Here is a 21,061-nt window from a genome sequence, read left to right as displayed (position 1 = left end):
ACATTTTAGAGGTTTATGACATTATAATAATATTTTTGTAGAAAAAATTGTTTAATTTTTTTTATTATTATATAATTTTATATGATAATCCATTATTCGTAGATCGTTTTATGTACATGGTTAATTTATAAATAGTTTTACGTAAATTCATACTCAGTTACATGTAATAATTTGAGGGGTGCCCAGTTTATCTCAACGATAAACATAAGTTGTAAATCGCATGGCAAGGTTGTAAATATTTCGAAATCAAAATGGGCCAGATCACTTCAAATTGGCTAGATTTGCTACACGTGTAAAAAGTAAATAAAGTGTCAGAAATACTCGTGAGCTTTGATTACAAACGGCCGTTTGTTCTTTTTTTACCAACGTTTTCTTATTCTAACCATGGTTAATTGAAGTATTTGTTTCTTTTTTCCCCAAATCAGAGATTGAACTGTAGAAACAAGTGAAGTCAAAAACCTAATTTTTATTTCCCCAAATCTGTGCAATCTTCATTGTAAATTGCAGCTGCTCGATAGTCGATTGAAGCTCGAAGATGTCAATTTACCGAAGCGCTTGAAGTTCGCTTAATAAAAAAAGGTATGTAATTACAATATACAATGTAATCGTATATGAATTATTTGGATCTTTTGTTAGGTCTTATGTAATATAGATGTTCGAGTATTTCAGATTTTAGGAATTAAAGGGTAGTGTTAAATGGCTTTGCTAGTGTTGGGGAGTTAGAAGCTTCTTATTTATTTGTTGTTCACATTGGTGGAGTTCGACCTTTAAATTTGAAATAAGGAGAAATGTGTTTCCTAGTTCTTTCTTGATTGTTGTATTTCTCAATTTCAAACTAATTGAAATAATTTTCTTTTCACACAATTTATTTACAATATATAAACTTAAATGTCACTTACTGCAATTATAAAAATGAAGGATTCAATCAAGTGATTTTGAACAGTAAAAGATGCCAATACATAGTGAATATCCATCAATTATGAGAACCCTTTTCATACAAAATTGGACTTGTAAATCAGTAATTTAACTTGAATTATGAGAACCCTTTTCATACAAAATTGATGGAGTTCGACCTTTAAATTTGAAATAAGGAGAAATGTGTTTCCTAGTTCTTTCTCGATTGTTGTATTTCTCAATTGATTTGTTTTTTTTTTCTTTTCTGAGTGATGAATTAGTGTACAGTTAAACAAATATGTGCTTCTGTTTTTGTTAGTGTTCTATTTTTAGTGTTGCATTCTGAGTGATGCATTAATGTATATTTAAATGTACAAGTAAATGTTGCTATTAGAGATGAATAATTGTACAATTGCATTATGAATAACTGTACAACTGCATTATGAATAATTGTATAATTGCATTCTCAATTGCATTCTATTTTTATTGAAGGGTGATTATTAATGAGACCTCTTATAATGTTCAGATATGATGGAGAACCTTGATAGGGGAAGTGGAGTGGATGTTTGTGCAGTGGTATAGGTGTCGAAGTAATGCCACATAAAGAAGTAGTTGACATTGAAGTTGGGAACTCTCTTGACATGCAATGTATGGACCTAATTGCACATGCATCTCAACCAACTATAATTGATGATGGACCTGATGGTTATGTTCAAGGTGGTGAAACATATTATAGGACCCCCACCCGTACAATACAGACTGTGCACACTATTGTATCTAGTAACAAAATCAGTGTTGTTAGTGTAGTCGAGGCTCCTAAGGAGGGCATGATTTTTAAAACTTGGCAGGATGTTGAAGCCTATATTAAGGAATATGCTGAATAGCTTGGGTTTGGTGTCAGCAGGGTTCAAGGTTCATTCTCTAAGAAGGATAAGGAGAGGAGGGGGACTACATAGAGGTGTGAATGTTGGGGGAGACCAGACATGAGAGCAGTGAGAGCGGCGAAGAAGAGGGCTAAATCAATGGAAGTTGCTGGCTGCAGTAATTTAGTTGGAGGGGTTATTGCGGAGCCTGAGTTGAATCGTTGCAAAAGAAAGTCCAAAAAGTGTGAGTGTGGTGCTAAGATTTATGCTAGTGTTAACGACGATGGTGAGTGGGAGTTGAGAACTGTTATTTTAAAGCACGATAACCATGACTTAATCCCAAACGGAGCGAAGTTGGTGAAAGAGTATAGAATGAAGTAGATGACATCCACTGTTAGGAGGAGGTTGGTGAATTATTATGATGAGGGGGTACCCGTGTCTCGTATACATGGCTGCACTGCTATTGAAATGGGAGGGATTGAGAACGTGTCGATGACGGTGAAGGATTTCCAACATGAGGTTTACAAGGAGCGCCGCCTTAGGATGGAAGGTGGGGATGCGGTTGCTATGATGTCATACTTTGAGTATATGATGGCCGATAGTCAGAATTTTTTTTCATACTAATCGTTTAGATGAAGAAGGTCGGTTAAAAGATATGTTGTGGGTTGATGCTCGTAGTCGAGCTGCTTATGAATACTTTGGGGATGTAGTGTGTTTTGATGCTACATACTTGACTAATGAGCATGAATTGCCATTTGTGAATTTTGTTAGGGTCAATCACCATGGACAGTCTATTCTGTTGGGGTGTGCATTGGTGTCTCATGAGGACTCAGATACGTTCAGATGGATTTTTCAGTAGTGGTTGTGTTGCATGGGGAATAAAGCCCCGGTCGGTATCCTTACAGATCAAGCTGCTATGATGTGTAAGCCATTGGAAGAAATTATGCCAAACACTAGACACAGATGGTGCATCTGGCATATCATGTCGAAATTCCCCGACAAGCTTGGCAAATGCCCGATGTAAGTGATCTTATTCATGTTTGTAGGCGCGCCTACGTTAAGCATGTTGTGAATATGCTTGGCACTCTTAGGAAGTGGAAATTGACATATACAATTAGGGACAAAGAAAGTAGGGAGTCGCCAACAAGTTTTTAAGGAACTTGTAAAACGTTCACGGATCATTTAAGGCAACCACGATAAAGGGACAATGATAGGCAGCAACGATTGACCCGTGAAAGTTACACCCCATTCATAATCCATGATATTACAAACTCCATATAGTTCGGAACCACGAAAGGAGGATCGGGGATAATGGTACGAAGTGAGTCATGGAGTCACATTCGCCCGTATTGGTCTCTACTCGATTCTTATAGTGAAAAGCATTCCTGCGATCTCAAAGGCATGCAAACAAAGATTTAATTTGCTCCAAACTAATATTAAGCTAAATTGGTTGAATATTAATGCACACATAATTCTAAAATATTAGTGATCACTTTAATTAAATAAAAAGATTAAAAAGGAACTTAAACCGGTCGTCCAAATTATCTTATTAGGCGTGTTTTCAATTACATATTCCCTTTAAACATGCAATACGGTGATCAATAAATATATAATAGAATAAACATTAATATTTGAAGCAATTTAACAATAAATTGTTAGTCAAATCAAATATAATTAACCTAATCATGATACTAGCAATACAAAAATAAAATAAGTAATTAAGTTAATTAATTATTCACATTACGCACGTTCCTTAAAATTGCTACATCATAAATAAATTGTTAGTAACTTCAATAAAATATAAATCAAATTGGAATTAAATTAAATTAAAAGAAGAGTTGATTTGATCCAAACCCTCAGTTAATTATACCTTTCACGCCTCGATTTATGGAATGAACCTCGGATTAAGTATGGACTCCTTGGAGTGATTAGGGAAGGAATAATGTAATTAGAAATACAGGTTTAAGGTTTAGAATATGAGAGAGAAAAGAGAATGATTTTTGGTGCAGAAGAGAGGAAGAGAGAATGATTTGTGCCCCGAACTGTAGAAAGGAGGGGGGTATTTATAGAGAAAATGAGTAGAGGGAACACACGGAACCCTAAAAAGATAAAACCCTAGTTTTGGGGTGCCGTGACACGGCAGAGGTTGCCGCGACACGGCAGAAAATGTCGTGTCGCGGTGCAATAGCTGCCCTAAAATGCTTAAACGTGTGCAGGTTCTACGCGGAGAAAACACTAGAAAATCCCGTGACACGACACATGTACCATGACACGGTAGAAAATGTCGTGACGCGGCAAAGTCCACCGTGGCGCGGCATGTGGTATCGTGTCACGGTGTACTTTTTTTCGAAATGCGTGAGAAAATACGGAAAATACACAAAAAAGGAACCGTGACACGGTGTAGAGTACCGTGTCACGGCATTATGCACCGTGCCACATCAGTTCTTGTCGTGTCGCTGCATTTTAGCTGCTGCGCGGTAATTCCAGTTTTTTACGCGTTTTTAAAACTACGATAACTTTTGATCCGTAACTCGGAATAAGGCATATAATGTATCATTGGAAATCTTATCAAGTATACTTTCAAACCCAATTAGAATCAGGTCAAAATAATTTGTAGATTTTAAGATATGTCCATTTTAGTGAAAGGGTTTCGGTTTTGGGCCAAGTTTAGTATTTTGCTCATATCTTCTTCGTTTTAAATCGGAATTGGGCTTATGATATATTGTTGGAAAGCTTATTTTAAGACCTATCCAACCAAATAATAATTGGAAAAGAGGAAAATAAGTTATGGTGTAGGGAAATGAGCTAGGAATTGGATTGGTTTATGAAATGTATTGAATGGAAACATGGATTTAAGCACTCCAAAGATTAAATACTCAACCCGACCAATAATGGCGGTGAAAGGTTGTTCATCATCGGGTTTGGTTTTGAGGAGACATTTTTAGGTGTCTACAACAACATATAATGTATTTTTATTTACTTCTCTCTCCTTTTTCCCCCTTTTCCTCTCTTTCTTCTCTCTCCTCTTTCCCCCTTTAGCGCTACAACTCATCACTCAAGTATGACCAATTCTTCCAAAACTAATGCATGCCTCAACAAAATTGGATCAAATAGTTCTACCCAAAAAATCTCTTAACAACTCACTTCCCCAAAGATCTCTTAACAACAATTTTTTAAGATTAAATCTGCAACTCACTCCCTTACTCAAACTCAATAGCTCCAAACTGTGAGCCCACTCTTCACCACCCCTATCACCCACTTCGCCACCACTACACCCACCAACCACTACATCACCAGCTAAACCCACCAACCACGACATCACCAGCCGCAAATCGCCAACCACCAAACCACAAACCACCGCATCACCAGCTATAAATCACTAACCACTAAACCCACCCACCACCACCTCTACCTTAAGCTAACGTAGCGCCATTAGCACTTCCAATTGTATGGTGTTTTTTTTTTTTGCTTTTTTTTCAATGTAGGTTATTTATTTGTTTTAATTTTTGATTTGTTTTTATTTTGGGGATTTCGTTTTTTCTTAGTATTGGGATTTTGCAGGTGGTGGAAGGGTGGAGTGCCGCTGCCATTAGCACCTTCTCGCCGCACGAACTATTGGATGCGGACTGTCGCACCCAATAGTTTGTATTATTTTAAATGCTATACTTGGGTTTGCAATCTTTGCATATTTGCCAATTTGTCAAGGCACAACTTTGACCATCATTATTTTTAATTAGAGAAAATTAAAAATTATTTGAAAAATCTAATATATATAAATAAAGTAGGCATCTTTGGAGAGCATTTGACACGCCACATAAGCAAAGGTATATTTTTGACCAATTAAAAATTAGATTTCTATTTTATTTTAGAATTAAAAAATTCACTTGCCACCTAAACAAAAGTGACGAATGATATTTAAGAATTTTGCCACGTAGTTAAAAATAACGAATAGTGATTTATAAGGATTTAACTTATTTAAAAAACTAAAAATTATCTTTTAAGAAAACAATTATCTTTAGATATAGGATTTATATATCTAAGATAATCTTGATAAGAAATAAAAATTATTCCTTAATAATAATTATATTAAAAATTTTGATGCCTACCACTATAAATTGACACATCCTACAACACCAATAAAATTTCATATCAATACAAAACCAAATAAAGCAAATTTTGTGTCATTATGTTGTGTCAGTTTTAGGTCATCAGTGGCTGCGTAATTCTTAGTTTTATTTTTAAAATCCATGTTTAAATGTATATTTGTGATTATTGCTTACATTGTATTTATTTGGAATGCTTAATGATTATATGTTTATGTTTTGTTTACTGAATTTTATTTTTATATGTAGACCTAATTTAATTAATCAACGAATTAAATTCGAGCAAAAATGATTGAAAAAACAAAGTATGATAAGGTATTATATCTATATAAATCGTTTACATTTATTAAATTTTTTTATAAACCTTTTTAGTTTTTATTAATTAATTTTATGATTAAAACAATTCTTTTGTGATTTAGGTAGCTTAATCAAGTCATCAAATTAACTTAATTGAACAAATTAACGTTCATGCCTCATTTAAAGCCAACTTTGTACAGTTTCGTCCAAAATTAATTGAAAGAAAAGTTTACTCCATTAGTTACTTTTCAATCATTACAAATAAGAAGCGGCGACTGGGGACTATTAAAAAATTCCAATGCATAGATTTAATTTTGTACAATTACAATTTTTAGACCAATTTTACAAAAATTTTATTAATTTATTTTATAAGACTATAAAGATTAATTTTATATAAATTTTATTTTTGCTAACATGTTTTATTTATCCAGTTTTATTAGATGAAGAAATAGAAGATAAATAGTATACATGTTTTTATTATTTTTTAATATTTCTATTTAAAAAAAATCAACGAATAATGATTTAGGATTTAAATATGTAAAAAAAAATATCTTTTCACATTAAAGATTTTATCCTTATATAACCGATAAATTATCATATTTACAATATTTTTTTTTTGAAAGATATCATATTTACAATTTATTTATATTTTTAAATTCAATTGTCATATAACTAACAACCACAAATAAAATACATAACAACAATAAATAAAGTCGCATTATAAATTACATTAAAAAAATAATACTTTTGTAATAGGCAATAACACTTTAGATTAAATTATTATGTTTTTTTTTGTCTGAAATTATTAAATAGAAAAAAAAATCAAATATGAAAATATCTTTTCTTGAAATTAATATATGGAATACCGTGCATCGCACGGGCTTTTATCTAGTAAATAATAAAAAAAACAAATAATCTCATCCATCTATTTTAAAAAAGTATGGTAGTCAAGAGTAATAAGACTACATTAGAATCATCTCCGCATATAACACCAATATTGCAACAACATTTCTAGCTTTCTTGTACCAAAACATGTGTCTTGGTCTTCGTCTACCGGTGGGTTTTCCTGCTGCATATAACAAGGTCATTGAATTATATGAGCACAACATTCTTGTATAGCTAAAAACTAGTATAGTACCCGTGTGCAATTGCACTGTTTATAAAGTTCAACTATTAAATCTCACAGTTAGGGGTTACTCGAGTTTCTTGATTAGGGGTTACTCGAGTTGCTTGGGTTACTCGAGTTACTCGGTTAGGGGTTACTTGAGTTACTCCAAATTGAGTAATCCATTAAGTAACCTGACCGATTAAACCCTCGAGTAATCCATGATCGAACCCCTCGAGTAACCCCAAATCGAGTAACCCCTGACTAAACCTTCAAATAACTCCTGACCGAGTAATCACTGACCGAACTCTTTAAGTAACCCCTGAACGAATTACTCGAGTAAACCCTTACCAAACTCCTCAAATAACCCATAATTGAGTAACCTTGCCCGAGTAACTCGTGATCGAGTAACCCCTAACCGAGTAAGTCAAGTAACCCTTGACCGAAAAACTCGAGTAACCCCTCAAGTAACCCTTGACCGAGTAAGCCCCTCGAATAACCCATGTCTGAACCCCTCAAGTAACCCCTAACCTAGTTAATTTTTAAAAGTAGACTTTGTGACATATCCAACAACATATTACATAATTAAATATTTATATATGACAATGGTTAATTTAGAAAGAGGTGTCAAAACATAGATCCGAATGACTAACCAAAAAAAAAAAAAAACAATTCATATTTCAACTTGTATAGATACAATCAATTAACATAACTCGAATTTGAAATAGACCTAACCTCACTGACCAGAACCAATAACCTAGTTGACACTTCTAAATTCAGATATATAGTGATGAATATGATTCGTTTGAATCTTTAATAAAAAATAATTTTACAAAAATGGAACAATATTTAAGATATGAATAGAGTATTATCCAAAATCAACCTCTAGAAGAACTTTTGAGTGTTTAAGTTATATTCATCTAGAACCATCTTCACCAAAGCTTTAAAATATGCTCTTTTAAACAAAAAAAAATGTAATGAAGTGGAGTACTAATACCACTAAACTCAAAATTAAGTTGCACGCGGATCACCCTTGTCAAAGATATGAAGCAATTTACGATAAAATTGGTCTGCCACCAACCCCCAAGATTCATTTCAAATCTCTCTCGAAAATTCCTTCAATGTCACTCACCAAACTAGGTGGATATTTTTAAAAGATTCCCTTACTTTCTCACTTTGATTTGTTACTTAGTTTTATAACTTAACTCCACTTTAACATCCCACGAAAAAAATTCTGTAAAAAAAAAAAAAGACAACTTCAATGCACAATTGGTCAATTGCACATCAAGTAAAAACTAAAAAAAGCTTCTTTTACACCAAAAAAGTGAATATAATTCAATATATTCCACTATCCTTACACTTAGGCCTTATTTAGTTCACCTTATTTTTACTTATTTCAGAAAAAATAAGTTCAGATCAGAAAAAATAAGTTTAGGTTAGAAAAAATAAATTCAGATCAGATCATCATTTTATGTGTTGTTTTTTATCGCTAAATATCTTTAATTTCGTAATGAAAAAAATTATGAAAATCACGTATTAATAAAATACACATTATTACGACTCTAACAAGACCCCACTTGATATATTTTTCCGTATACATTATCGTATATTTAAGGTCAAAGTTTGGTCAAATTTGTCATTCATATCAGATTAGACTAGATCAAATAAGCAAACATAAGGCGAACTAAACAAGTCATTATTGATGTTGTATGTAACGAGTGTATTTGATTCGAACAAATTACTAAAAATGATACGTGGACTGAAATTAATTAAAAATAAAAACACGAAAATAGAATAATCATTGTAATAGCAGAGCTACCATAGATTTCATTGAAAAGGGGAGGGACTACAAAATGAAGCTATACATACTTAAAGTAACAAGATCCCAACAAGATGGCCAATGATATGAATTTAGCATATAACAAAACCCAAAATGAAATTAACTTGATGATCCAAGTCCATTTTTTTAAAACCTCAGGTTATACATATAATAAGAACATTTCTTTTCATTTCATATCTCCAAAAACATTATTAATCCGAATATATTATCCCTACTTTTAATACCAAATTCATGCATGACCAAAAAAACCTCAAACTCGGAGCAAATAAACACTTAACTCAGGACCCCCATTTCCATCAGGGTTCATCATATAAAATGCCTCAGAATCCTTAGACCCAACAATCCTCTCAAACTTAGCCCTCATATACATAAGCTCCCCCTCCGCCTTTGCAAGGCCGTGTTGACCACCTCCTCCACTAGCATCACTACTACCCCCATCATCCTCGCTACCGCCTTCCCTAGGCAAAACACCAGCGCCCATCGTAATCGGTCCAACGGACCGCAACACGCGCCACTCGTGCGGTCCACACTCCCTCCTCATAGCATAACCACACTTTTTCCCATTACAATAAGCCCTCCAAAGTGGCTCCTCTAACAACTTCACCCCTTTTTTATCCAACTTCTTGTCACATTCCAATGCTACCCTCACCAACCCTGAAGCCATCTCCCTCACTAGAACGCTAGTCGGAGTCGAAAGCTCGATAAGAAAAGCCGGTGTTGTCTTCGGATCTTCTTGAAACGCAATGTGAACATGACCACGTCTAAAGCCAAACAACGTACCAACAACCTTCGACCCAAGAGTCGTGGCAGAACGATTACTATTATTATTACTATTATCTCCGGACTTATTATTACTTAACGTCCTAGTAAAAAAAGACGTCAACTTAGAAACGGAAATCTTATTCTTGTTCTTAGTCTTCTTGGGGACTAAGACACAAGACTTAATCGTCGTCTCAACCTCGTTATCATTTGTATCACTCGATAAAATTTTTAAAGCACCTTCAGACGGAAGACTCGAAAAAGAACGAAGAATTCCTTCTTCATCATTACAATCTTCTTCATTGAGAAGATCTTCGGGTTTCTTCCGCCAATTGAAGTACCTTCTTGAGAAGGAGAAGGATGCTTCTCCAGGAGCTTTCGACGACATTATCGTCCTCATCTTTGTAAATTTGCTTAGAATTGAATAACAAGACGAATATATTGCACTATTACGAGAAATTACAATGGAAGTGGAGAATTTGTAGGTGTTACTTAGGTAGTTTATAAGGAAAATAAAAATGTAAGTGAAAAAAAAGGAGTGAATGAAGGTGAGCAACCACCACCTAACAGAAGAGAGAAGAGCAGACAATTAGAAAAAAGAGGACATTTTTTTAGAAAAACAGTGGACTTTTATAGAAGAGAGAGAAAATAAATAAAAAGAAAAAAAAAGAGTTGAAATTCAGGAAATAGTAAGATTGAAGGAGACAAAGGAAGTGTCGCATTTGGGTTATGATTTCGGTTAAAGGGACCCAACAAAAGGAAAAAAGTCTAATGTTTCTACTACAGTACTGTTGTATACTTGGTATCATAGTATTAGCCTGTTTTATATAGCTTTTTTTTTTTAAGAAAAATATATGGTAGACCTTACAAAAATAAAAGTCATAAAAAGAAACATGTTTAAGCTTTTGTCTATGAGAAGATCTATTATGTCAGTCTGATTAGGTGTTGAAGAAATGAAAAATGTTTAGTGGTTTTTTTTGTTCTTATCTAAAATGTCAGTATGATTCTTTATATCTCGGAATAGATTTTTTTTTTTTTCTTGGCGGGTAAGGAGAAGGCAGGATAGAATCTCTTATAGGAACTCTCTCCCCGGGTTAGTGGGCTAGGTATTTTGGGAGTTCGGGGAAAGGATAAGGCAATTCTCATCCTACGGTGTCTCGGGTAGGGTTTGATCTCAGTCATCTCACTAGACCAACTCAAGATTGATACTTGTAAAGGCAATCATACACACCAAAACATATTACGGAGTACTCGTATGTATTTAGCCTTGTTTTTTAGGACTTATTTTCAATTAGTATGAAATAGTTTTACCTTATAAGAAATATGTCGCACTTTAAAATTATTTTCAATTAGTATGAAATAGCCTTGTTTTTAGGAAAGTTGTGTATTATGTAATGCTTTTGAGTCGTGTAAAATCAATTGGACTAATTAACATTTCGAATCAAGTTTAAGCTCGGGTTAATTTCATTCAAATTCAATATAGAGGCTTTTTTTTTTTTTTTTTTTTTTGAAAGAGCAATATAGAGTTCAAGCAGCATACAAGTTGTAGAATATTTTATATACACCCGGGTATACCGTATACCCAGCTTATACAAAGTTAATTTTTATTCTTCATTTGATGATTAAATGAAAAATAATCATCAAAATGAGAACAAAATACTTATAGCGTATAATAATCTCTCGGCAAGTTGATTCTTATTTTATTTGCCTCAATTCACTATCACTCCCACAATCATACTCAATCAAGTTTGAAAAATTAGCACCCTATGCCAGCCACAACTCACAAGCAAAATTTTGATGAAGAAAAAGATAATAAAAGACAGAAAAATAAAATTGACTAAAGATACTTGACTTACATTGGAAAGGGCTAAAACCTACAAAAAAAAAAGCAGGTAAATACACACCAAAACCATACCCACCATCAATAACAGAACCCAAAGACTAGCTACTTAGCTTAGGACTCCCAAATTTTGATCATCCCAAAATTAATCCCAACATTAATTATTAATTAGCAGTAATATTACAGTATAATTAACCTCTAATGATACCAAAAAAAAGGTCCACAAACAAGAAACATGAAGCACTAATGCACGTATATCAATAATGACTAACCCACTCAATTGTTGTCTCCTCTTTTCCTTGTTTTCCTCTATCTTTTTTCTTCTTGTGTTATTATTAACTTGATGTAACTTAATCATGCACTAGGAGTATATGCTATTCTTTGAGCCACAAGCTATGTCTTTTTCTCTCTCCTAGGTCGGCGTTTCTTGAAGCTTTTTACTAAAGGATCATAGCTTTTCGAACACCAAATCAGAATTTACCCATTTTATAATTACACATTTTGGACCTTTATGAATAAATTTATCATTCATCTTCAACATGTTTTCACTATGTGAAGAGATTAAAGTCATTACTGTACTTTTCATTAAGGATACTTTTTTATATTGTTACAATGTACTTCTTCCAATTTATTTAAAAAAAAAAAATAACTTTCAACACTTGAGCCAAAAATTTGAGAGCTTTTAGATTTAAGTGTTGCAATATTTTGAAATTGAGAAAATATACAATGGTTAGAGGTAAATCAGAAACTTACTGAATATCCTAAAACAATATAATGTAGAAAATTTGACAAAATCATGCATCAATCAGTATTATTATACTTAATAAATCTTATCGTTTTTTTTTTTAATTAAGCTTCTTATACTTTGTACTCCGTATATAAATAACCCTATCATCATCAAAGATTTATTACGCAAGATCAACCAAAAGTCGCTCATTAGACTCACCCATGACAAATTATAACAAAAACTTGCATAGCCAAGATTAATAACACCTAATTTGGCAAACTTATAATACACTAGTAAATCGAATGGTCCAGTAGAGAATTTACTAAAAGAAATCCACAAAATACATTATGCACATTTTGAAAGGAGTTTTATACAAAAACACTAACAAAAAGAATACTATAAATGAGCATTATAAAAATAAAAAAATAAAAAATAAAAAAAAAAGTTGTTTACCCTCTTTAATAAAACATGAAATATATATAATAAATTACGAATGAAGGATCCAAGGTGATCATATGGCGGTGACGACCATCAAATGCACCCCACATGTGCTAGATATTCATACGTAACAATGGTCAATTTTCGTTGATTTTAATGGTCATGATAATTATTAATATAATTGTGAATAGTTTGATGACCATATAATACAATAAACTAACACTAAAAACAAGTACAAAATTTTTTAAAAATTGAAAATGAGAAACTAAGAAAACAACGGTCATGCGTAAGATGCACAAAATTATGGGGCCAGAACAAGTTCACAGATGACCTAACTGTAGATCAAAAGAACCAACCACCATAAGAGCAGTTACTTCTAAGCACTTCTGGGTGAACCCACTTACCGTTGAGCATACATGACTATACCAAACCAAGTTGTACCGTAAAATAAGTTAAAATATTTGATGACATAACATGAATGAACCAACAAAGGTTTAACTACATTCATAATTTCATATTATACACAACAGGTAAAATGGGATATCCTACTTTGGGTAGAACTGTCTATGGATCGGAACTTACTCAGAAAAATAGCATCACTTAATAATTGATGGATCTGTCCGTCGGTCTCAGTGAGCAAGGTTAATTATCATTGACAATGATGACAACTAATTATTATACATCTAAGATAAATTAAATCACATTCGCAGACCACTTGATTCCTTCTTCCATCTAACTATGCTACCATAACTAAGCAGGACATGTGAGAATGAGGTCAGATACTACCGTAGTTATAATGCAGAAAAGGCCTCGATGCATCACCTGGACTCCCATAACGTGGGCCTCCAGGAACTGAGAGACCTCTCGGGCTGAATGGTTCTCTAGGACAATAATGATGTGGATTATGAGGTAGTGGTGGACTTAATCCGAGACCAATGTGAGAATATGGGGGCTCTACGTGATTCCGCGGCCCTGTCAGCCCATACCCACCACGGAAAAACCCATTATTCAGAGATTCTCGAGCATGATTCCATCTGTTGTTTGATTGGTTCCAGGCATGCTCAGGTGCTGGAATTACAGGTGCTGCCCACTTCATTTGATCTGCATTCTCTGGTATAAGGGCATTAATACCAGGAAAATCTACAGTAAATTTCTTTTGGGATTTTCCAACATCTAATTGAAGGTCATTTTTCCCATCAAGATTCTGCGTTTCTTCATCACCAAAGATTGAAATTCCTGAAGGCTGGTCCTCTTCATCTTCATCTGATGTAAAATAGTTGCAAAAGGATCTTTAAAATAAAATTACATACAGTAGTCTTCGGGTGAATTGGCATGGACCAAGTTTGATATAATCTTTTACTTTCTTTAATCTAAGTGGTCATTTAGTCGCATGTAGAAAGTATATAATCTAATCCTAGCATATGGACATCAATAAAAATATCTAATTCAAATAGGCATAAATAACTGTTTACCTATGTACCCTGGCGGATATCCAATTTCACACATCCTATTAAGCCACGGAGGTGGATCAAGCTCCTGTAACACATCAAAAAATTTACAGAGTAGCTTATTGACCTGAAGCATACTTAATCAGTAAAAGAATATCGCAAAAGGCCTTATACGAACATTCCATAGTTCAGTAATAGATTACTACTTTGTATATTATATAAAACTTATTACAAAGAAAGAGTGAGCTCTCACCCCTAAACCCAGCAACTTCCTTGTTTCAGCTGAAAGAGCACCTGGTTTAAGCCCCTCAAACTTGCCACCAGCAGATTCCTGGTAATACCGAGTTTGGACACGGGGACGACCATTCTGGTTCTTTTTGTTTAAAAATTGCTTGCGGGCACTGTTTACAGCAGCATTATCACGAGGCTTCTTACACTCAGTGAGAGGATGATTATATGAACCACAATTGAAGCAGCGAGGAGCTTCACGCATATCTACGATGCTGAAACCACAGGGACAAACATTATTTTCCTTATTTAAATCATATATATATATATATATATATATATATATATATATATCACAAGCCATAGCCATCAAATAATATTCTAAAATATGTGTAGCTTTTCACTAACACACATTGAGTACTGCAATGAGTCCAATCTGCTAAACAAACTGGTTTCCTAGTCAGATGTTACAAGTCAAACAATCTTAATCATACATTTTATTTCCCAAACTTGTGAAAAGGAATGCTGTCAACAGTAAGCACAATATTCAGCTGTTTTGCCTCCAGAGGTTCACAGAAGACGACTGACTAAATAGTCTAAATTCAACAACGCAATCCAATGTACTACGTATCACGTCACTAAGAGTACATACCAATAGCCACCTTTAAATAAGATATGACTTCAGATATAGAAAAATTCTATCATAACATATATACTTCATGACTTCATGTATTCAAGGGTTGCCAAAGCAATACTTCAGCAGCAGCCTTGTCAAGCACCAAGCTTGTCTACAGAACTATTTTCACATTCAATTTTAGCTCAAATTCTTTAGTCCCTAGTTCCCTTCTCTTACCACATTAGACACTGGAAATAGTAGAGCATTTATCATAAGATCCTACTTCAGACACACATAACATATAATCCAAGGGTATGCCATACTTCAGCAGCAACATCAAGCATAAAGCATATCTATAGAACCAAATCCAAACCGAATTTTTAGATCAATTTCTTTTCTCACTTTTCTACTCACAAAAAGCAAGAATAAGTAAAGTATTTGTCATAACATCCTACTTTGGACATAAAGGCCTCACTGAATTCTTACCTATCTTCAACATTCCCCCCATCAGATGCCAAACCAGCAGCATATCCTCGATCATACAATGGCGAGCAATCATTATTCACAGATAATGACTCTTTCCGTTGCCTTTTCTGGACATGGCCATCCATCGTAAATGACTAGCATCCAAAAGAAAATATGTGTTAGGTGAAACCTTATATAAACAGTAAATTTTAGTGAGTGGGGATGCCACTAATTCCTGTGCAAGATTGGGTTTGTAAGTGTCTGCCTAATATAGGCTGAAACTCCAGCAAGATGCTTTTACAGAACATAAAGTTCTTTGAACATACATGACATGGAAGTTTCTAGATTACATACAAAGTAATTGATTTAAATGTCATATGGATAATGAATAAGTTTACCAATGGTTGTCAGTCAATCTTTAACTAGCAAGTAATAATGACCAGAAAAGCAGCCAAAAAGACAATCCACTAAGACCTCTTCACCTTTACATAAATTTCTCCAAAAAAAAGAGGGGGGGGGGGGGGGGGGGGTGGGGGGTCATCATATGCATCCAGCTAAATGATTGTTCAAGCATTTTATAGTAATTGAAATAACAAATAAGTCTTTTCCTTTAACGTAAGTGGCAAGACTTTAGAAGTCCTACACCAAAGCACCTAGGTTTAAGGTTTTAAACTACTTGGATGAGAGAACGAGAACATACCAATGCCAAAGGCTTCTCCGAACCAACACGTAATGCAGGAAAGTAAGTTTCCTCACCGGACTCTAAACAGTAAGCTGGATCCTGAAATGGTCATACATTCAAGAGCCTGGTGTCAGATCTCAGATGACAAGTGAAAGTAAACTCCCAAGTAAATAAATTAGTTTGATTTGATCATACAGGTCTGATAGTTTGAAGAAAAAAGCTCACCTCAGCCGACATTAAATGTTGAGTGTGCCACTCAGACCACTGATGTAAGAATTCCTCAAGCTTTCTTTTGCTGTGGCTGCAAGATAATAGATCAAAGTTTGAAGGAAAAAGTATGTCAGAAGTAAGAAATATTGTTCCAACAAAATCATAGGCACTTATACCAACCTTGGTAAAGAACTATAAACTACACGAACTGAGGACTCTTTGTTATTGCATTCATCTTCAGGTGTTTTAGAACCTATTAATGGTGACAAACCCACATTAAAGAAATATTATGATATAAGACTACTGTAAAACAATATAAGTCATACTAATGAATATCATGGGTCAACAGCAAAATAATATACGAAGTACTACAAAATAACAAAGATTTCATATAATCCAAAAACCATTAATAAAGAAAATTGGTCAAAACACATTGCCAAGCATGAACCTAAGATTTATTCAAGCTTACTTTGATTTAATGTGCTGAAGATATGAAGCAATGTAATAAGAAATAATGATTACCAAAAAAATATGAAGCAATGTAATAAATAAAAATGATTACCAAAAAATGGAATTTTTTTACTAAGAACAACAACTTGGTGTAAAAAAAAAAAAAAAAAAAAAAAAAAAAGCAAAAAGAACATAGACCCAACATTCACATGAGAATCTACGAATATCATATCAGCTTCCCACAATAATGTCTCGGCAACACCCAGAAATCAATAACACTTAAGAGTCATGGCTTGATACATTAACGCAAAACAAAGTGAGACTAATCCAGGAGGCAAGGAGACCTTACTGTATCATAACATTTCAAACAGATCCAATTGTTTCAAGCTATAATACTAGATGTTCTAAATGTACTTACCATTGATTTTGTCAGTTCCAAGTTCCTCATTCTGATCAACTAAGGAACCAATTCCACCATTATTGTCGGGTTGAATAACATTCACCTTTGAAAACTGACCAACTGACAATGTTTCAACCACTTCAGAGCTCTTTATTGGTGGCTGCAAAGTTAGATCTTTGTTGAAGCCTTCAGCCATGGTTTGAGTGCCCTGAATTTCTTCCTTTGCCTGTCCTAAATCGTCAATGCTAAAGACGCCATTTTCAACATTATTGACAGTTGTCTGAGATCCATCAGCATTATTTTTGATAATGGAAATAGAATCCAAACTTTTCATATCATCTGATTCACTTGAGGTACAGCGTTGTAGGACGTCCTCCCCAACCATGCTTTGTGGACCAACCCTTTTTCTCGGAATGTAGCTATATTTCGGAGCTTTAGTGAAAGCAGTAATTACTTAAACTAATCTGCACATACATCACTTCTATGAGTGCTATCAGTTAGCATTTAAAGCCCATGAATTGTCAATTGACAACGATAAAAATATTTTATTTAAAAAAAAGTACACCATTCATCGGGAACAGTGTACAATATGAACTACTCCCTTTGCCCCAAATAAAAGAAACCTAGCTTTTTCGTACATTTCAAAATGCTTAAAACAAATTCTTCCAAATTTTGTGTGCGTTCATTTATGGTGTGTTCATACTCAGTACGACTTCATTCCCTTCCCCTGTATAAGGATGCCTAGTCAAAGTGTTTTAGCTCATTTGGGACAAAGGGAGTGATATTATTCTACTCAAGGACCCTTAGTTTTAAAAGGCGCACCAAGGCGCAAATGGTCCTTGCAGCCTAGGTGCAAGGCGAAGGCGCGCGCCTTTTGTATGCGAGGCGCATGTATTTATATATTTATTTCAAATTATTTTTTACTTTGATTGTACTTAATACCAATTAATAAGATTCATAATAAATTAAACAATGATATATGTAAAGCTAAGGAAGTCTAAATTTGAAAAAATTCTTCAATTTATAACTTAAATCTTAGTTATTTTCCTTGAGGCGCAAAGGCGCTTTGAGGCGCACGAGGCGCGTGCCTTCCGTAGGTGACTAAGCCTCGCCTAGCCAAAGCCCATTTCCCTGGGAGCGAGGCGCGCTTTTTAAAACCAAGCAAGGACCTAATAAATTAATACACTAAGTTGAATATCTCTACATAAGTTTAATATTAGAACCCTCATAAAATCAGTTTCTCTTGAATTTTTAAACTAAACTAGGAAGCGGTGCCATGACTGTCATCCACTTAGTATAGTTTTGCAAATTAAACAAGAGGGAATGACCTATTGCAGTCTATCATCTACTTCAGTTTAAAAAGGTAAAATAAAATATTTGAACTGGATCAATTACAGGGTGCCTTATAGTTGGATTCCTGATTCCAGTAAACAAGGCACGTGAAGAGACAAATCGTCTAGCTTGACCCAATATTTTACAGAATGTACACCATCCTGGGTAAAAAAATCTTGTCACAAACTAAGATGATTTCCTTCTTATACTAAAATTCATATTATAAAGCTTACAGGTAAACAAATAATTTACTGTACAAGTATTGCGTTAAACCACAAGAAACCTTGAACAAAGATAAAGTATATACATTCGCCCCGTAATTCCATATTTCAGCTTACTATCAGCTAATATTTCAGCTTGATAGTATTTATATCCTTACTTTCTACACAAATTTTAAGCTTTTCAAGTCCAACACTTCCAACACACAAGGGTCCTAGGAAATACAACCCTAAAATCAAGTCTTCTACTTCTACTCCTTAAAAACACCGACATTCAACACTACTATTACGAACACAGCACCCTACATAACCCTCTTTCCACATACTCAAAAAAAAAACACATAGATCTGCTCCTAAACACCATAAAGTTTATTTTTCAATGTCAACATGCAAATCAACTGGAACCCCTAAATGCAGATCAATTGGTACCCTCCGCATCTTCCGGGACATACCACGTGCATCAATTTACACTACCCTATATTAACAAAACCCTAGCCATCAATTGTTCTTCCGGTATTGATCTTCCATTCCCTATTGCATAACATCAATACTTAAAAAACAAATCAACCAAAAAAAAAAAATTGCGGATTAAGCCTAAATTGATCAACTTCAGGCCTAAATTTTTACTTACTAAAAGCATTGCCCTTTTTCCTAAATTCTAAAATCCAATGGCACAAAGACAATATTCCTTACTTCACCACATAATTCTTCAAAAATTGCATTAATTTTTTCTCGAAAATTAGAGCAATTTACGAGCAAAATCTCTCAATTGATCTGATAAAAATCATTAATAACATACAAAAAAAATGCAAGAAAAAGCATATCGAAGCATAAATTTTCAAAAAAAAAAAAACGACAAATTCGGTGAAATTAATCCTTTCTAATGGAGATAAAATTAAGAAAAATTAGAAGCATTGCAACCAGAAGCAGTGAAAGGAAGAGAGAATAAGTAAAGAATTAACCTGAGAGTGAAGGGAGTTGAGTAGCAGAGGAGGAGAGAGAGAGTGGTGAAAAGCTTTGGCTTCGCCCGCCCTTAATAAATTTTCAGAAATCTGTTTTTAAGGAAGACGAACGGATTCGATATTTTTATGGGTAGACTTGGGTCCCGTCACGTGCTCCTTGATTCCTAATGGTTCCGAATCTTCTAATACGAATTAAGTCATGTTCTTTTGAGCTTCTGGACAAAGCAGAGAATATTTCAACAAAGCAGATTGAAGCAGAGCAGAGCGGAGCAAATTTCATTATTATTATTATTATTACTAGTTTTGTGCCCGTGTGATGCCCGGGTTGTTTATTGCATTTTAAGATATCTATGTATCAAATTTTAAAATATATCATTGATACAAAATTAGTTAGAAATTGATGTGTTTTTGTTACGATTTGATATCTAGTAGGCATGTAATGACTATTATTAATAATAATGTTGGTGGAAATGTTTGATTTAATACATTAAAGAAATAAAATTAGCAAAAAATAAATTAAATAAAATAAATGTTTAAATCCCATTGGGTTGACCCGAACCCAAAACTTTAGGTAAAGGTTCAACATTTTTTTACTCGTAACCTGAAGTGATCCAATCCGAAATGACTCATGACCCGATCCTAATTGACAGGTCTACATATTAATAAAATTCTACTACGTATTAGATTATAAAGTACTCCGTATATTATTTTAACCGATTAGTATATATATTATAAATGGATGTTTTATGCTTTGAACTACTTCCTTCGCTCCAAAAAATATCATGATATAAAAAATAAATTTATATGATAAATTTTTAGAATTATACTCTAATAATAATATTGGTATTTTATCGAAAATAAAACTCTAAATTAAAAATTTTATCCTAAAATTCTATCCAAATAGAATTTTAAATTAACTTTTTTATCTTATGAAGTCTATTTAAATCTATCCAACGTGGCGCGACACTTGGCGAAAATTGGAACGCCAAGTGTCATTGTCCCGTTACTTGGCTAAAAGTTTAGCTTTATATATTAGTTATATGATTATTATTACAAAAGTCATACAACCCACAATAAATTAGTGGGAAGCCGAGATACAATTTGGGCCCTACTCCTCTAGCTATAGCAAAGCTGATCCTAATGAAGATATGAGCTGCAGCACGAGCCCCAATGTCTTGCGTCGC

The 21,061-nt window shown here is 33.8% G+C and overlaps 2 protein-coding genes and 1 pseudogene across 2 annotated transcripts; 1 reads left to right on the top strand and 2 right to left on the bottom strand.

Annotated features, from left to right (window-relative positions):
* The first annotated feature begins 2,138 nt into the window (after positions 1-2,138).
* LOC145564910 (protein FAR1-RELATED SEQUENCE 8-like) lies at positions 2,139-2,616 on the top strand. The gene is made up of 2 exons (XM_081625069.1): positions 2,139-2,307; positions 2,390-2,616. The coding sequence occupies exons 1-2, from the start codon at positions 2,139-2,141 to the stop codon at positions 2,614-2,616; spliced, it is 396 nt and encodes a 131-aa protein (XP_081481195.1).
* A 6,509-nt stretch (positions 2,617-9,125) lies between these two features.
* On the bottom strand, positions 9,126-10,627 carry LOC145563651 (protein MIZU-KUSSEI 1 pseudogene; annotated as a pseudogene).
* A 2,505-nt stretch (positions 10,628-13,132) lies between these two features.
* LOC145563650 (uncharacterized) lies at positions 13,133-19,994 on the bottom strand. Its single transcript, XM_081624084.1, has 9 exons — positions 19,878-19,994; positions 17,384-17,829; positions 16,696-16,768; positions 16,531-16,606; positions 16,324-16,404; positions 15,645-15,778; positions 14,568-14,817; positions 14,339-14,402; positions 13,133-14,129 (listed from the first exon to the last, which is right to left on the bottom strand). Exons 2-9 carry the CDS (start codon positions 17,748-17,750, stop codon positions 13,642-13,644), a joined length of 1,533 nt encoding a protein of 510 aa, XP_081480210.1. The 5' UTR covers positions 17,751-17,829; positions 19,878-19,994; the 3' UTR covers positions 13,133-13,641.
* Between the last annotated feature and the right edge of the window lie 1,067 nt (positions 19,995-21,061).

Source organism: Chenopodium album, chromosome 10 (assembly GCF_948465745.1).
Source record: "Chenopodium album chromosome 10, dcCheAlbu1.1, whole genome shotgun sequence".
Taxonomy (NCBI): domain Eukaryota; kingdom Viridiplantae; phylum Streptophyta; class Magnoliopsida; order Caryophyllales; family Amaranthaceae; genus Chenopodium; species Chenopodium album.
This window is presented reverse-complemented; position numbering and strand designations above follow the sequence as displayed.